This window comes from Carlito syrichta, unplaced genomic scaffold (assembly GCF_000164805.1).
Source record: "Carlito syrichta isolate Samal-C Ts95f unplaced genomic scaffold, Tarsius_syrichta-2.0.1 Scaffold302276, whole genome shotgun sequence".
NCBI lineage: Eukaryota > Metazoa > Chordata > Mammalia > Primates > Tarsiidae > Carlito > Carlito syrichta.
Genome location: NW_007246372.1, coordinates 355,603 through 371,943, shown reverse-complemented (window position 1 = coordinate 371,943; position 16,341 = coordinate 355,603). Strand labels below are relative to the sequence as shown.

The following is a 16,341-nucleotide window of genomic DNA, read 5'->3' as shown; positions in this document are numbered from 1 at the left end:
AGACTGAGGCCAGATGCAGTGGCTCATGCCTATAATCCCAGCACTTTGAGAGGCCAAGGCAGAAGGACTGCTTGAGACCAGGAGTTCAAGACCAGCCTGGGCAACATAGCAAGACCCATCTCTCAAAAAATACATACATACGTAAAATAAATATTTCAGACTAAACTCAGAAGGATTGCTTGAGGCCAGGCATTCAAGACCAAACCGGGCAACATAACGAAACCTCCATCGCAACAAAAATAAACAAACAAACAAACAAATAAATATTCCAGACTAAGCTTGCACTAGCTGGGTGTCAGACCAAAGTCCCACAACGATAACACAATCAGGCCTTTTTGGGTCTGGCTCAGTTGTCAGCAGGGTTTTTGCCTATTCTCAATGTGGTAGCACCAGCTGATAGCCAAAGTACTTCTCTAATTGGTTACTCCCCAGGAATCTTGTCCAGAAATGGAAACTCAGGCATTCAGTAGGCCTTGCCCCACCCCTCCCCTGACAACCAGTGATCTGTTCTCTGTCCCTACAGAACGTCATATAAATGGAATAATACAATATCCAGCCTTTTGAATACTGCTTTCTTCATCAGCACCACGTCTCTGAGATTCATCCACATTGTTGCCTGTATTAATAATTTGGTACCTGTTTGTTGCTGAGTAGTATTCCAATGTATGGATGTACCACACCATGTTTATCCCTTCCCCAGTTAAAGACTACTTGTGTTGCTTCCAGTGTGGGGTGATTATCAATAAAGCTCCTATAAGCATTCGTGTACAGGTTTCTGTGTGATTCTAAGGTTTCATTTCTCTAGGGAAAATACCCAGGAGTGAGATTCTTGCTGGGTCCTGTGGACAGGGTGCATTCAATGTCATGGGAAACTGCCAGTTTTGCAGAGAGAGTATATCAATTTTGCATTCCCAACAGCAGCATATAAGCATTCCAGCTGTTTCCCATCCTTGCCTTGGGACTGTCAGTTTCTTTAATTTTAGCCATTCTAACAGGCATGACGTTATATCTCATTGTGTTTTTTTTTTCTTTTTTAGAACAGTAAAATATTTTATTTTAGAATACTTCAGTTTTCAGTAAACTTTCTTCTAGACATAGATTTTGGTTTTCAGATAAGTTCTGTGTGGTAGCTATAAGAAGTTCAAACATCCTTGTTTCATAGGTAAAGATACTGAGTATAAAGATATATATTTGAGAACCTGTTTATCTTTTTTGTTGTTTTTGTTGTTTTATTATTGAACTTTTAGTTTTCTTATTTTAAAGATGTGGGGTACAATTCAGGGTTAACTATACAAATGTTCATTATGTAGGTACCCTTGTTGATGAGGTATGGCCCCCCCCTCCCCAGGCAGACTCCCACTACTGCCGTCCCATTTCCCTGCCCCCCTCCCGGCAGTTTCCCGCTACTGCCAATCCTTTTCTTATAGTATTGACTGTTTGAGGTCTACTTGTGAGTGAAAACATGTGAAACACAGTTCTTTGTTTCTATGAAAGATCACTCAGTATTATAGACTCTAAGACCATCCAGGTTGCTATGAAGTTCATGATTTTGTTCTTTGTGGCTGCGTAATATTCCATCATGTATATGTTACACATTTTTAAAAATCTAGTCCTCTTTTGATGGGCATTATGATTGGTTTCATGTTCTTGCTACTGTGAACAATGCTGCGATAAACATACATGTGCAGGTATCTTTTTTATAGAGTGATTTGAGTTCTTCCGGGTATATTCCCAGTAGGAGGATTGCAGGGTCGTATAGAAGGTCAATTTTTTTTTAAGGAATTGCCACACTGTTTTCCACAAAGGCTGTACTAGTTTATACTCCCACCAACAGTATAGAAGTGTTCCCTTTTCACTGCATCCCCTCCAGCATCTGTTGTTTATTGAGTTATTGATGATAGCCATCCTGACTGGAGTTAGGCAGTATCTCAGTGTAGTTTTAATTTGCATTTCTTTGATGACTAGTGAGGCTGAGCATTTTTTCATGTATCTGTTGGCTGCTCATATATCTTCTTTTGAGAACTATCTATTCATATCTTTTGCCCACTTTGTAATGGGGCTGTTTATTTTTTTCTCTTCGGCACATCTGTGGGCTGTCTCCCTGCTCTCTCTTTTTTTTCTAGTTGGAGTCTATTTCCATCACCCAGGCTGGAATGCAGTGGTACGTTCATGGCCACCCCAACGTTGACCTACTGGGCTCCAGCGATCCTTCCACCTCAACCTTCCAAGTAGCTGGAACTACAGGCATGAACTACCACGCCCGGCTAATTTTTTGATTTATTCTACAGACAAGGCCTTGCCAAGTTGCCAAGGCTGGTCTTGAACCCATGGGCTTGGGCAATCCACTCACCTCGGCCTCCCAAAGTGTTGGGATTATAGGTTGAACCACCAAGCCCGGTCTCCCCGCTCTCTTGTTGGTTTCTTGGGCTTTGCATCATTGTGGTTTTTGTTTTCGAAACAGGGTCTCCCTCTGTAGCCCAGGCTAGAGTGCAGTGGTATGATCATAGCTCACTATAACCTTGAACTCCTGGACTCAAGCAATCCTCCTTCCTCAGCCTCCTGAGTAGCTGGGACTACGGATGCGTAACACCATGCCTGGCTGACTTAAAATTTTTTTTTGTAGAGACAGGGTTTTCTATGTTACTCAGGCTGGTCTTAGACTCCTGGATTCAAGCAATCCTCCCTTCTTGGCTTCCCAAAGTGCTGGGATTACAGGCCCGAGCCACCATGCCCGGCTGTTGTTGAAGTTTTAAATTACATGTCTTCAGTGACTAGTGATGCTGAGCATCTTCTCATGAACAGGACGTGGTCTGTGAAATGAGATAGACCTAAGTTCAAGAGTTGTTCTGGCACTCACTGTGTGGCCTTGACAGGTAACCAGACCCCTCTGAGCCTCCGTTTCCTCATTGGCAAACAGCTGAGATAACAGTACCTACCTCATAGAGTGGTTGCTATGAGGATGAATGAGATTCCACAGCCCCCTCCCCCACCACAAGCACCCAAGGCAGCTGCAACTGGCAGCTGATAACTAGTGTTGGAACTCACCAGGGACTTACACTGCCTTGTCCCACAAGCCTTGTCCAGACAGCTTTGTCTCACCTTTCTGTGCTTGCCATGGCTGCCCTGTAGACCCCTCTGTTCAGTGCCCCCAGCTCTGTTCTCCAAGTGCACTGTGGTCCTGATGCCCTCCCCCCATCTGACTGCTGGCTCCACTTGCAGCATGGGCCACCTGGTCCTGCCCCTGGTCTCTTGTATGTAGCTCTCAAAGACTCCTCTATGGGCCGGGCACAATGACTCAAGCCTGTAATTCCAGCACTTTGGGAGGCTGAGGTGAAAGTATTGCCTGAGTCCAGGGGTTTGAGACCAGCCTGGCAACTTGGTGAGGCCTCATTTCTACAGTAAATCAAAAAATTAGCCAGGCATGGTGGCATTCACCCATGGTTCCAGCAACCCATGGTTCCAAGGCTGAGGCAGAAGTATCACCTGAGCCCAGCAGTTCGAGACTGCAGGGTTCGTGAGCATGCCACTGCACTCCAGCCTGGGTGACAGAGTGAGACTCCAACTCAAAAAAAACAAAAGATTCCTCTATGCCTGCCCCAGAACTTATTTCCAGAATCCCCAATTTGGGGCTGATTGCCCCAGAATTTAACCTTCCCTCTTGCCCTGTTTCTGGACTTCTCTTAATCCAACCGACAACCCCAAGGGTGTCTGCTCTCTCCAGGCCATGCAAAAGTTGTTCTTCATCCCCTCCTGCAAGGACCCCTTGTCCCAATAGGGTCATGTGTCTTCTGTTCTCTGTGGCCCTTGTCCAGACTATGGTGGTTCAGCACCTGTTGACTTCTGCAGCCATTAGCTTGTGAACTCACACAACTCTCCATGGACTTCCTTTGGAGTGGCATGTGCTCCTCCACACCTGGGAGGGTCACTAGCATTCGGTGGTCTCATACCTAGTGCTGTTCAGAAAGCATTGTGAAGAGATAACACAGACTGCAGTCTCCTGAAAGGCCTGGGTTTCTGTTCTGGAAGAACAGATGGACCCTTGGCTAGGAGCTGGGTGGGCCCCTGGCCTGAAGACCTTCTTGACAGCCAAGGCTTGACTGTTCACACAGGGCCTCCCGACACTTCCCACATAGAGTTTTCCACTAAAGACCACCTGTATTAGCCAATGAATGAATGAATGAGTGATACCAAATTCCTCCTCCTTTGCTGAGCATGGGGCTCTAATTAATCACAGGACACTTTGCTGAGGGGCTTGTCTTCTGCATCACATCCTCAGGGCCTCCTGTCTGACCTACAGCCACCCTGACCCAGGCCTCAGGCTGGCTGCCAGGGACAGCCACTGTGAGCAGTCCTGTGGCCTGCACTCTGTGAGCAGCAGTCTTTGTGGCTGGGCCTCCCATAGTTCAGGCTTCAGCGAACTATGTAGTCTCCTTTTCAGGGATAGGGAAAGACACGTGGCTCTCCAAGGCCCACTCGGTGGCTCCTGCCTCCTCAGGCCATTCCCTGTCCAACCATGTGTCTCTCACTCTCCTGCCTCCCCTTTCCCTTTGCCCCACACCTGGACTTAACCTTGCACTCCAAGGGCCCCTATCTTCCTGTCTGTACCTCATTACTGAAAGAAGTATTCTGTCCCAAGGAGCAAGTTGGGACTCTCAGGTTTGGGGTGCCAATAGTCCCAACCAGGTGACCTGGGGTGGGGAGAGACAGGGACTCCAGGGTCCTGGACTCTCTGTCTGTGCTTTTACTTTAGAGAACACTGCTATGACTCGAATTCAAACCAAGGCTGCTGCAGCCACAACCCGAAGTACTAACTACTCTACCATCATGGCAAACCACAGACCCAGTGGCAAAGTCACATAAATAGCAAACCAAGATAGACTGGTTTTCTGATGGGGAAATCAAACCTAGGTCACAAGAGTGAAAATGTAGAATTGTAACTATTAGGCCACAAGGTAGAATGGTGGCTTCTGCCTTGGAGAAGAAAATTTTGTAGTACCTTAGATCATAACCATAGAATTATCATAAGACCCAGAAGGCCAGGTGCGGTGGCTCACACCTGTAATCTCAGCACTTAGGGAGCGTGAGGTGAGAGGATTACTTGAGCCCAGGAGTTCGGGACCAGCCTGGGCAACATAGTAAGACCTCATTTCTATAAAAATATCAAAAAATTAGTGGAGTGTGGTGGCATGCACTGGTAGTTCCAGCTACTAGGAAGGTTGAGGCAAAAGGATTCCCTGAGCCCAGGAGGTGGAGGCTGCAGTGAACAGTGAAGCCTCTGCACTCCAGCCTGGATGACAGAGTGAGACTAACTCAAAAAGATGAAGACCCCGAAATTCCATTCCTAAGGGCACCCCCAAAAGATGGATGGATGACCCCAATGTGCTTCCTTAAAATGTCCACCTGAGAAAGCTAGAAATTATTAATCCTTTCTCTGCCCCTTTGAGATGTAAACCTACCACCTACACCTGTCTCCTCAAGGACCTGAGAACCATCTCTTTGAAAAGCAAACACTAGCCGACTCGATGGCTCAGTCTGTAATCCCAGCACTTTGGGAGGCCGAGGTGAGTGGTTCGGGACCCACCTGGGCAACTTGCCAAGAACTTGTCTCTACAGTAAATCAAAAATTAGCTGGGTGTGGTAGTGCGTGCCTGTGGTTCTGGCTACTTGGAAGGCTGAGGTGGAAGGATTGCCGGAGCCCAGCAGGTCGTGGCTGTGGTGGCCAGGAGCATGCCACTGCCCTCCAGCCTCGGTGACAGAGTGAGACTCTAACTCAAAAGAAAAAAAAAGAAAGAAAAGAAAACATTCAAGGAGTAACTCTCTAGCTCTACTGGTGTCACTCTATAGGGCATCCCGAGTGCCAGGGTAAAGGCCTATCTTTGGTGGGCAACTTGTTCTAACTTGCACCACTCCCTCCCGTCATAAAGATACAAGAAGTTTATTTCTCTTCCGGTACTTGGAAATTAGCCAACCCAGATGGCCTACTTACACAGATCAAACCTGGGTCCTTAATGGCCTTTATTCCTTTTTGTTAATACATCTAAGCATTTTAAAAGTCATTCCTGCCTTTTGTTTCAGTGAAGTTAGGTTCAGTTGACATTGGGCTGTTTTCCCTATTATGATAATTACTGAATAAAGTTGTCTTCACTGACTTTAACTAGTGTCTGTCTTGGTTTATTTTTGACACTAGCAAACTGGGCAGTGTGGATGTGGGATGTATCCATCATCATGGAAAACTCTGTGTAACATGATGGCACCATCACACCTTCTGAAGAGAGGGTCACCTACGGCAAACTGATCCTTCAGCTCCCAAGAGTTGACTCCTCTATATAGTCCAATGAATGAGGCAGGATATTGCAGGCAGCTGACCAGGGGAGACTGAGGTAGAAGGATTGTTGAAGACCAGAAGTTTAAGACCAGCCTGGGCAACATAGCGAGACCCCCAACTCTACAAAAAAACAAAAAATCACCCTGTTCGTAGTAGTGCATACCTATAGTCCCAGCTACTCGGGATGCTGAGGTAGGAGAATGACTTAAGTCCAAGAGTTGGAGGCTGCAGTTAGCTATGATTGTGCCACTGTACTCCAGCCTGCGTGACAAAGTAGACCCTGTCTCTAAAATAAAATAAATGAAAATTAAATTAAATTAAATTAAAAGTCAGACAAATGACTCTTCACAACAGGATAGCACAACAAGACTTGTTGGAGGATGACTTGAGTCCAAGAGTTGGAGGCTGCAGTTAGCTATGATTGTGCCACTGCACTCCAGCCTGGGTGACAGAGTAGACCCTGTCTCTAAAATAAAATAAATGAAAATTAAATTAAAAGTCAGACAAATGACTCTTCACAACAGGATAGCATAACAAGACTTGTTGGAGGAAGAGGCATATTTATGTTGTAAATGAACAAACCCACCCTGCATAAAAGGTGTGGGCTTGAAAAGTCTGACTGAGATAGCAAGTATAAGTTTAACTATAAATAGTAAATTCAGCCTGGTCACCATCCAGTTGAGGTTTTCTCACCTTGAGAGAAGTCCCCAGGTTCCAGGAACTCCAACCCAGAGTTAATTGGTCAATAACTCAGAACTGTAATATCAAGAAATGTTTAATGACAATTTTATTTTTTCCTCTGGGTCGATTCAGATGATAACTCCAACAAAATAGTAAAACACGACTTTTGAAACTTAAGGAAGATGTCAAAGTATATAGCTGTACCCCTGTGCTGTAACTGTGTCTATAGTATCAAAAGTTATTAAAGCAAGAATAGAAATAATCGATCAACAGATTAATTTCAGCTGGGATGTCTAAGAACAGGCTTAAATATAATTGTAATACTAATTTTTGGAATTGTTGGATTTCTGCATTTGCTGGTCAAGATATCTGAGGTGCTCAAAACAATCAGCTATAATGAATTTGTGATTTACAGGTAGAGCATAACTGCCACAAGTCGGGCACCAAGCAATACCCGGCCCTGGCTGTTTCAAGTGACCTTGCTGACAGAGCTCTAGGGTGGACCAGGGGTGATGCGCTGGCCTCTCCCTGCCACTGCTTGCTCCCCCAGGTTCCTCTCCCACACCTACTCTGAATGTCTGCTGTTCCTAGGCCATTCTTCATGCCGAGTCCAGGGTTATCTTCTGGGCATAGGTGTAATCACACTGGTCGCTTCCTCTAAAACCTTCAATGGCTCCCCACCACTGAGAGGGGATGGCTCAAAGCCCCAGCATGGCCTGAAGTTTCTTGGTGATCTGACCTCAATCTTTTTTAGCACACTACACTTGTGGTGTCTCTCCTCCCTTCTACCTCTGTGAGTTTCTTTGGGTGGTCACCTCTACCTAGAATGTCCTCTTCCTCCCTTTTCCACCCTAAAGGCCCAGCCCCCTCCAGGAGACTTTCCAGGACCTGTTAGTTCAGTGCTCTGGCTCAGACCTCTCCTAGGATATTCTATCTTCAGAGAGCCAGGACAAGTAGTGGTTAAGGACATAGGCCTTGGGTGCAGATGGATAAGACTTCAAATCCTGATTCAGCCTCTTACCAGCCTCTGAAAATCAGTCTCTGTATGTGTGAAATGGGGCCATGGGTACAATGATGAACATAGCAAATACAGCCCATGCCTTCATGGGTCCAACAGTTAAGGAGTGAGTCAAACAGTCACAACCAGCAATGTCTAATGAAAATAATACTCTGAAAATGAGGGGAAGGTTCTGTTGGAGCATTTAACCAGGGAATCACAGGCGATAAAGAGGCATCAACTAGGCAGTGTAGGGGAAGAAGGTGAGGGAAGAGAGTTTAAGTCAGAGGGAACATCATGTGCAAAGGGCCTGTGATAGGAGGAAGCAGCAAAGAGAGACAGCCCATACACTCCCCAGCACCCTTCCTAGGTGGAGTTGAATTTTAGTCTTTTGGCCCTAAGTCTGCCTGGCACCCTGTGGCTTAGGAAGGGCCTAGGACCTTCTGGCTTTTGTAGGGAAATAAAGAAATCCAAGCATGGTCCCAGGACCCCAGACCCCTAACCCACATCTTTCCCTGGTCCCAGGTCTTTGGGGCAGCTGGCCAGGCTCCCCTGCCCAGCCCCATCTCTCCCAGGCCCTTGTGGGGAGTAGGGCAAGTATGGCCACAACAGGCCCTGCCTTTCCCTGGGGTCATCCTGGATTGGTGGCAGAAGCCAAATAAACTACTCCCGATTCGGCCCGAGAACCTAATCTCTACCTGCCAGTCAAGTTCAGGCACAAGGCTGCCCTGCCCCAGAGACCCATGTCAGGCAAACACTCTCTTGCTCTGCCCAGAGTCACTCGTGCCAAGTCCTACATATTGAGAGGAGCACTGAGTGACATCTGTCCCATCAAGACACCCACATGGAGGGACTGATGTAGCTATGATGTGGGGACAAAGCCCACAGAGTTCCCTGCAAAGCTGCATCTCACTGCCCACCATGCAGATGCCGTTCACCCCAGGGAGTTTCCTCCAGTTGGCAGGTCACAGCTTTAATCGGGACTGCCACCAGGGCACCTGTGGCCAGCGAGTGATGCTGGAGAGCTTAGGAACACCTGGAAGGTGGGAGGGAGAGGCTCCACAGTGAGTGGGCAGCCAGGTACAGGATGCATGTTGCATACTGTGATCACACCCTTATCGCAGTCCAGCCTTTTGAGTCAGGAGGGGCTGAGTCATGAGCCACATTTCAGAAGGCCGGAGGAGAAGAACCCACCACAGAAGAGAAGGTCCATGTGTCCTCAAAACCACTGGCACCCTGATGGTTAGAACCAAAGTCTTCCATATCCAGCAACAGCTAAGATTTGAGGAGGCACCCCGTGTGCTCAGGGGAACATCTGTCCTGTGTTGGAAAGACGGGAGCTGGAGGGTGATCTGAAACCCTGAGGGCTCCGCAGGCAGAAGGACAAGACATCGTGACAAGCGCCAGGCCTTGCACCCGCCTGCCTTTGTTCCAGTCCTGGCTTGGCTGCTTGCTGGTTGTGAGACTTCAGAAGGCTCTTGGAGCTTCCGTGTCCCAGTCCGTAAGGAGACACAACAGTGGCTACTGCAGGGCTCAGTCAGGAGGGTGAAATATACCAACCCTGCACTGTCCAATATGGCAGCCACTCACCTTGGCTATGAGTGTGCCAGGGCTGCTGTAACCTCGTGCCCCAAGCGGAGTGGCTTAAACAACACTGTTTAGTCTCTCACAGTTCTGGAAGCTAGAAGTCCAAGATCAAGGTGTCGACAGGGCAAGTTCCTTCTGAGGACTGTGAGGGAGAATTGGTTCCACACCTCTTCCTTGGTTTCAGAAGGTTGGTTGGTAATCTTTGGTGCCTCTTGACCTGTGGAAGCATCACCCCAATTCCTGCTTTCATCTTCACATGGGGTTCTCCCTGAGTGTGTGTCTGCATCCAAGAGGTCCCTTTTATAAGGGCACATTGGAGTAGTGGCCCACTCTATTCCAATATGACCTCTAATTACATCTGCAATGACCCTGTTTCTAAGTAAGGTCACATTCTGAGGTACTGGAGATTAGAGCTTCAACATATGAATTTGAGGGGAGGACACAATTCAACCCATAACACCATATGTGGCTTATTGAACACTCAAAATGTGACCAGTCACAGATGAAATATACTGTATTAAATACACACTGGATTTCAAAGACTTGGTATAAAACAAAAAGAGTGCAAAATAGCTCACTATTAGTTAATTATTAATAAGATTAATTTACCTCATTTGTTAATCTTTTTTTGTTTTTGTCAGAGTCTCACTCTGTCACCCAGGCTGGAGTGCAGTGGCATACTCACAGCCTTGACCTGCTCAGGCAATCCTTCTGCCCCAGCCTTCTAAGTTGCTGAAACTACAGGTGTGGGCTACCATGCCCAGCTAGTTTTTTGATTTTTTGTAGAGATGAGATGTCACCAAGTTGCCCAGGCTGTCTTGAACCCCTGTACTTATGCAATTCTCTCACTTCTGCCTCCCAAAGTGCTGGGATTACAAGCGTGAGCCACTATGCTTGGCTTGTTAATCATATTAATCACATGTTAAAATGATTTGGATATATGATTAAAATGAGTTTTTAATGTGACTGCCAGAGAGTTTAAAGTTATCTGTGTGGCTCTTTTTTTTTTTTTTTTTTTTTGATGGAGTCTTGCTGAGCTTGCAGAAGAATCGTAGTTCACTGTGGCCTCAAACTCCTGGGCTCAAGAGACCTTCCTGCCTTACCCTCCTGAGTAGCTGGGATTACAGGCTCACGCCATCACACCTGGCTGACTTTTTAAATATTTATTTAAGTGGGAATCTGCCTCATTTATTTATTTAAGTGGGAATCTCATCAACAAGGGTACCTACATTATGAACATTTGTATACCTAACCCTGAATTGTACACCACATCTTTAAAATAAAAACATTTAAAGTTTTGAGACAGGATCTCACTCTCTCACCAAGGCTGGAGTGCAGTGTGGCGCCATCTTGGCTAAGTACAGTCTTGACCTCCTGGGCTCAGGTAATCCTTCTGCCTCAGTCTCCCATGTAGCTGGGACTATAGGACTGCATCACCACACCCAGCTTGTTTTTAGGGTTTTGTTTTTTTTCTTTTTTTAGAGATGAGGTCTCACTGCATTGTCCAGGTTGGTCTTGAACTCCTGGGCTCAAGTGATTTTCTCACCTTGGTCTCCCAAAGTGCTGGGATTAAAGGCATGAACCACCGAACCCAGCCTATTATTATTGTAAAGATGAGTTGGTGGATGGTGGGGAGTGGTCTCACTACGTTGCCTGGGCTGGACTCAAGCTCCTGGCCTCAACTGATCTTCCCACTTCAGCCTCCCAAGTAGCTGGGATAATAGGCATGAACCACTGTATCCAGCTCCTATTATTTTTCTAATGGACAGTGCAAAGCTAATATTTACAAACCCTTAGAGCCAGGCCTGGCAAGCAGAAAGCACCTGTAAGTACTAGTTAAATAAAGGCTTCTTTTCGGAGGCGACTGTTACCTGAGGCAAATGTATTTTCTTGTCTAGCCCTTCTTTTACTGAGTGGTTTTTGTTCTTACATTCCAGAAGCATAAGGTAGATATTATGTTGTCCTATCTTTTCCAAATTGTTCTGTGGTGTTTTTTACGTGTTGTTATAAACTCTTCATGAGCCACATTAAACATCATAGTTTACTTAAAAATTGTTTCCAATTTTCCTATTAACAATGCATAACTTTATGCTTAAAATGTTTTCTGTCAGGGTTATTATTGGGCAAAGTCATAAAATATTTAAGGATTCTAATGCGTATTGTCAAGTAGCTTTCTAGAAAAGCTGAACTAATTTACACTTCTGTCAGCAATGTATGAATGTTTCAATTTAATTGGCTTCTGGCTTTACTTTCATTTTTTTAAAAAAAGCATGTGTGTTGTTTGGTATTTTTGCTGATTTGTCAGATGAATAAAGCATCTTACTACTTGAATACTCATTTATTTGATAACCCTGGAAATGGGATGTTTAATCACTTGATAAATGTACCCTGTACATTCTCATTTCTAAGAATTAATGCTTTTAGTCCTTTGCTCCTATTATTTTAGTGTCTTTCTATTTTTCTTATCAACGTGCATGAGTTCTTTATGAAAATATAACTTTGTGTACATTTTATTTTTCCCAAGTTCACATCAGCAAATACTGTTTCATATTTAACAGATTTTTAAAATTCTTATGTAGTCATATCAATTCATTTTCCCCTTGTGACTTGTCATTGCTTTTAAGCACAGACCATGCGCGTCTATAAATGTGATGTTACTTTTGCCTTTTTGTTTTCTCATGAAAATCTCACTCAGGCTGGAGAGCAGTGGCATGCTCAACCTGCTGGGCTCAGGCGATCCTTCCACCTCAGCCTTCCAAGTAGCTGGAAGTACAGGCATGTACCACCATGTCCAGCTAATTTTTTGGTTTATTATAGAGATGAGGTCTCACCAAGTTGCCAGAGGGGTCTTGAAACCTTGAGCTCAGGCAATCCTCTCGCCTCTGCCTCCTAAAGTGCTGGGATTATAGGCATGAGCCTCCACATCCAGTCACTTTTGCTTTCTTTTAAGCATTTTTTTAAAAATTAAAAAATCCTCTAAGGCAAACAATGCTCAGGTGAACTATTGTGCAAGTCACAAATGTGAGCCACACGTATAATTTTAAATTTTCTGGTGTTTACATATTTTAAAAGTAAAAAAGATAGGCAGAGGCCAGAAGATTTTTGCAGCAGTGAAACTATACTTTATGATACTACACTAGTGGATATATGTCATTATACATTTGTCAAAAGCCCATAGAATATCCAACACCAAGAGTGGACCCTAAGGTAAACTATGGGCTTTGCATGACACACTAATAGTGTATCAGTGTAAGTCCACCAATGGTAACAAATATACCACTCTTTGGTGTCAGAGATTGTGCATGTGCGGGGATGGAAGTTTATGGGAACTTAGTACTTTCTGCTCAGTTTCACTATGAATCTAAAACTTCTCTAAAAAATAAAATTTATCAATTAGAAAAGATTTCAAAAATTTTAAGTCAAAAGAAATAGATGAAATTAATTGATCCTAGCTACCACAGCCTCGACCTCCTGGGCTCAGGTAATTCTTCCACCTCAGTCTCCTGAGCAGCTGGGACTACAGGTGCGCACCACCATGCCCAGCTAATTTTTTGTTTTATTGTAGAGACGGAGTCTCGCCATGTGACCCAGGCTGGTCTCAAACTCCTGGGCTCAGATAATCCTCCCTCCTCCTCAGCCTCCCAAAGTGCTGGGATTGTAGGCATGAGCCACCACGCCTGGCCTCGTTTGTATTTTATACTTACAACACTTACTCTCACTAGCGCTCAACAGCCACATGTAACCAGCAGTCACCAGATTGTCTATCTCAGGACTAGACCTTGGCTTGACCCTATGGGAGGACTGAGGTTTCGAAAAGTTTCCAGTGGCCTGTTTTGTTGCCCCTTCACCTTCACCTCCCACCAGCTTCTCTTGACAACTCACACCCAGCCAACTTGTGTTTTCTCACCTTCCACAGTGGCCTCTGCCTGGCTCTTCTGTGTCAGCCACCAATAGCCCTGCCGCCCCAGCCCCTCTGTCTTCTAGCCATCCACCCTCCTGCCACCTCTCACTCCTCCTTCAGACTGTGGATCCCGCCCAGGGGTTCACTGCCTGTGCCATCCCAGGATCTACACCCCTGCAGCACCCAACTCTGGTGGCAGTCTCAATAATCATAAAATTGTGAAACTCTATTTCCAACTGCCAACACTTATGGAATGCAGGAGGCTAACCCAGATTGCCTCTTATCTAATCCTTTCCACCATCTTGAGGGCTGGACCACTTTGCACACAAGGGCTCTCCTATCAGCTAGGGAACACTGGCAGGGCCCAGCCTGTGTTCAAAGCCAGGGGAAGGAGCTTGGGGGCCCCTTAGACAGAAAGCCTGGGGACATCCTAAAGGGTTAAGACAGGTTTATAAATAAAGTTTTTCCATGTTGCTCAGAAGGTGATCTCAGTGTATTCCCTATTCCCTACCCTGCCACCGGGGAAGTGGAGGAGCCCTCACAGTGAGGAGGCCTGAAGGTGGGGACCACCTGTTGTCCCAGACTGAGTCTGTGCTCTGGAAGCCCTCTAGGGGCTGGTCACCTCCCTGCCCCGGGTAGGATGTGCTTGGCGACCGCCCAAAAACCTACGTGGGGAGGCGAGAACAGGACGGGGCGGGGCAGGACCAGCGGCTCTCCCGTCGGGGCGGGACCAGCATCTGGCCCTGCCTGCAAAACCAGGCTGCGGCAGCCAGGCCAGGCGGCGGGCGGGCAGACGAGTGGAGCACACCTGCGCCCTGAGCCACTCTGCGCCCGCGAGCACCATGAGCGGCCGAGTCGGGGACCTGAGCCCTCAGCAGGAGAAGGCGCTGGCCAGGGTGAGGGGCACCGCGGGCTGGGAGGCTTCGGGAGGGACCCCAGCAACCTGACGCTGCCCGACCCTGCTGGAGCCCCATAGTACGGACGGGAACGCCAAGCCTGGAGAGCGCCTCTGTCCTGCCCGCCGGTCCTCTGCGGCGGTTGCCGAAGCCACTCTGTGCAGCACGCGGGACCAGAGCCTTTCTCTGGGTCACCGTGGAGCTAAATCCAGCCTTCCGCCCCTACCTGCTCATCCCCCACCCCAGCCCTGGCCCTTGTTCTCTGTTGTGAGTGGGTGGGAGGAGGTGCTGCTTATTTGGCTGCTAGGGCAGCCTTGGGCCGACGAACTGCCAAAACTCATGCCCAGATTGCAACACTTATTTGTTTGGCTTTTCTTCGTGGTTTCTGCTCAGTACCCAATTCTCCCTATTGTTAATTTTTTTTTTTATTAAAGGGAAAGGAAGGAGTTGTTGTTATTATTGCTGTTGTTGTTATTATTATCATTAGTGACTTTGAGACAGTCCTGCAGGCTGTTCCCAGAGTTTCGGGGCCACGAGGAAAGGGGAGACTGTCCAGGTCTTGGGTGTCACAGCAGCATTGTGGCTGTGTGTGGTCAGGAACTGAAAACTGGCTTGAGGGGAAGGATGTCACAGCCCTGGCTTACTCTTTGGACCTGGGAAAGGACAGCTTAAGAGTTGTGGGGAGCCGGGCTCAGAGGCTCAGCCTGTAATCCCAGTGCTTTGGGAGGCTGAGGTGAGTGGATTGCCTGAGCCCGCGGGTTCGAGACCCGCCTGGGCAACCTGGCGAGACCTCCTCTCTACAATAAAATCAAAAATATTTAGCTGGGCGTGGTAGCTCACACCTGTAGTTTCAGGTACTTGGAAGGCTAAGGCGTCAGGATCGCCAGAGCCCAGCAGGTTGAAGTTGCAGTGGCCAGGAGCGTGCCACTGTGCTCCAGTCTGGGTGACAGAGTGAGATTCCAACTCAAAAAAAAAAGAGTTGTGGGGAATGATTTTCTTTGAAGTCCCTGCCCTAGGGATGGCCCTTCAGGAAGAAAGAAAGGGAAGGAGAGGGAGGGGTAGAAGACAGTGCTGCGGAGAGTGAAGAGAACCCCAGGTGAAGGAAGAGCATCCTGGAGAAGGAGAGATATCCCCCACATGATGGAGAGGGTCCCCAATGAAGGAGAGGTCTTCAGGTAATCTCTTCCCTCTCCACTGGCAACGGCCTCAGGGAAGCCTCTGGCACTATGCTTACAGGAAGCACAGGACACCTGCCTTGGAGGTGAATTATGATGGAATTGGGATGTGAATTTGGGCCAAAGAGGTTGGTACAATGTAAAAAGTTTATTCCTTTTTTTTCGTGATTTAAAAGTAAGGTATGGGTATTATGTTTTAAATTGTAGAAAAAGAGAAAAGTAGGAAGAAGGGAAAGAGGTTCTAGAAGTCTAGACAACTATGCCTAGAACCATTTCCTTTGGGATCTTTACTGAGCTAAGTTTGGCCTACCTCTGGTCACGCTGCCAGAGGGCGCTTTCCGCCGTAACATCATCAAGAAATGAGTTTTCTCCAAGTTACTTTCCACCCTTCCCAGCACCGGTTAGTGGCTTTCTCTTTTACCTGATGCCCATTCCAAGGGGGGGTGTGGCCCCCAAGGGTGGCCTTATACTTCCTTACTCTGTCCCTGGGGAAGATTCTTTACCCCCCAGCCTCAGTTTCCTCATCTGCAAAGCAGATGCTCCTCCTGTCTCGGGCACATCCTGGGGTTCAAGAGGGAACTCAGCAGGGCTCGGTGGCTCAGCCTGTAATCCCACACTTTGGGAGGCTGAGGTGAGTGGATTGCCTGAGTCTGCAGGTTCGAGACCCGCCTGGGCAACTTGGTGAGACCTCATCTCTACAATAAATCAAAAATTATCCGGGTGTGGTAGCGCACGCCTGTAGTTCCAGCTACTTGGAAGCCTGAGGTGGAAGAATCGCC

General features: G+C 47.0%; 1 protein-coding gene across 2 annotated transcripts in view; it reads left to right on the top strand.

The window, feature by feature from the left end:
* The first annotated feature begins 14,232 nt into the window (after positions 1–14,232).
* The window catches only part of LOC103258515 (SEC14-like protein 4), an 18,168-nt gene continuing 16,059 nt past the window's right edge, over positions 14,233–16,341 (top strand). For both annotated transcript variants that reach the window (XM_008056179.2, XM_008056177.2), the window contains exon 1: positions 14,233–14,387. In XM_008056179.2, the coding sequence (XP_008054370.2) occupies positions 14,334–14,387 (54 nt within the window). In that variant the 5' untranslated portion in view covers positions 14,233–14,333. The remainder of the gene's footprint in view (positions 14,388–16,341) is intronic.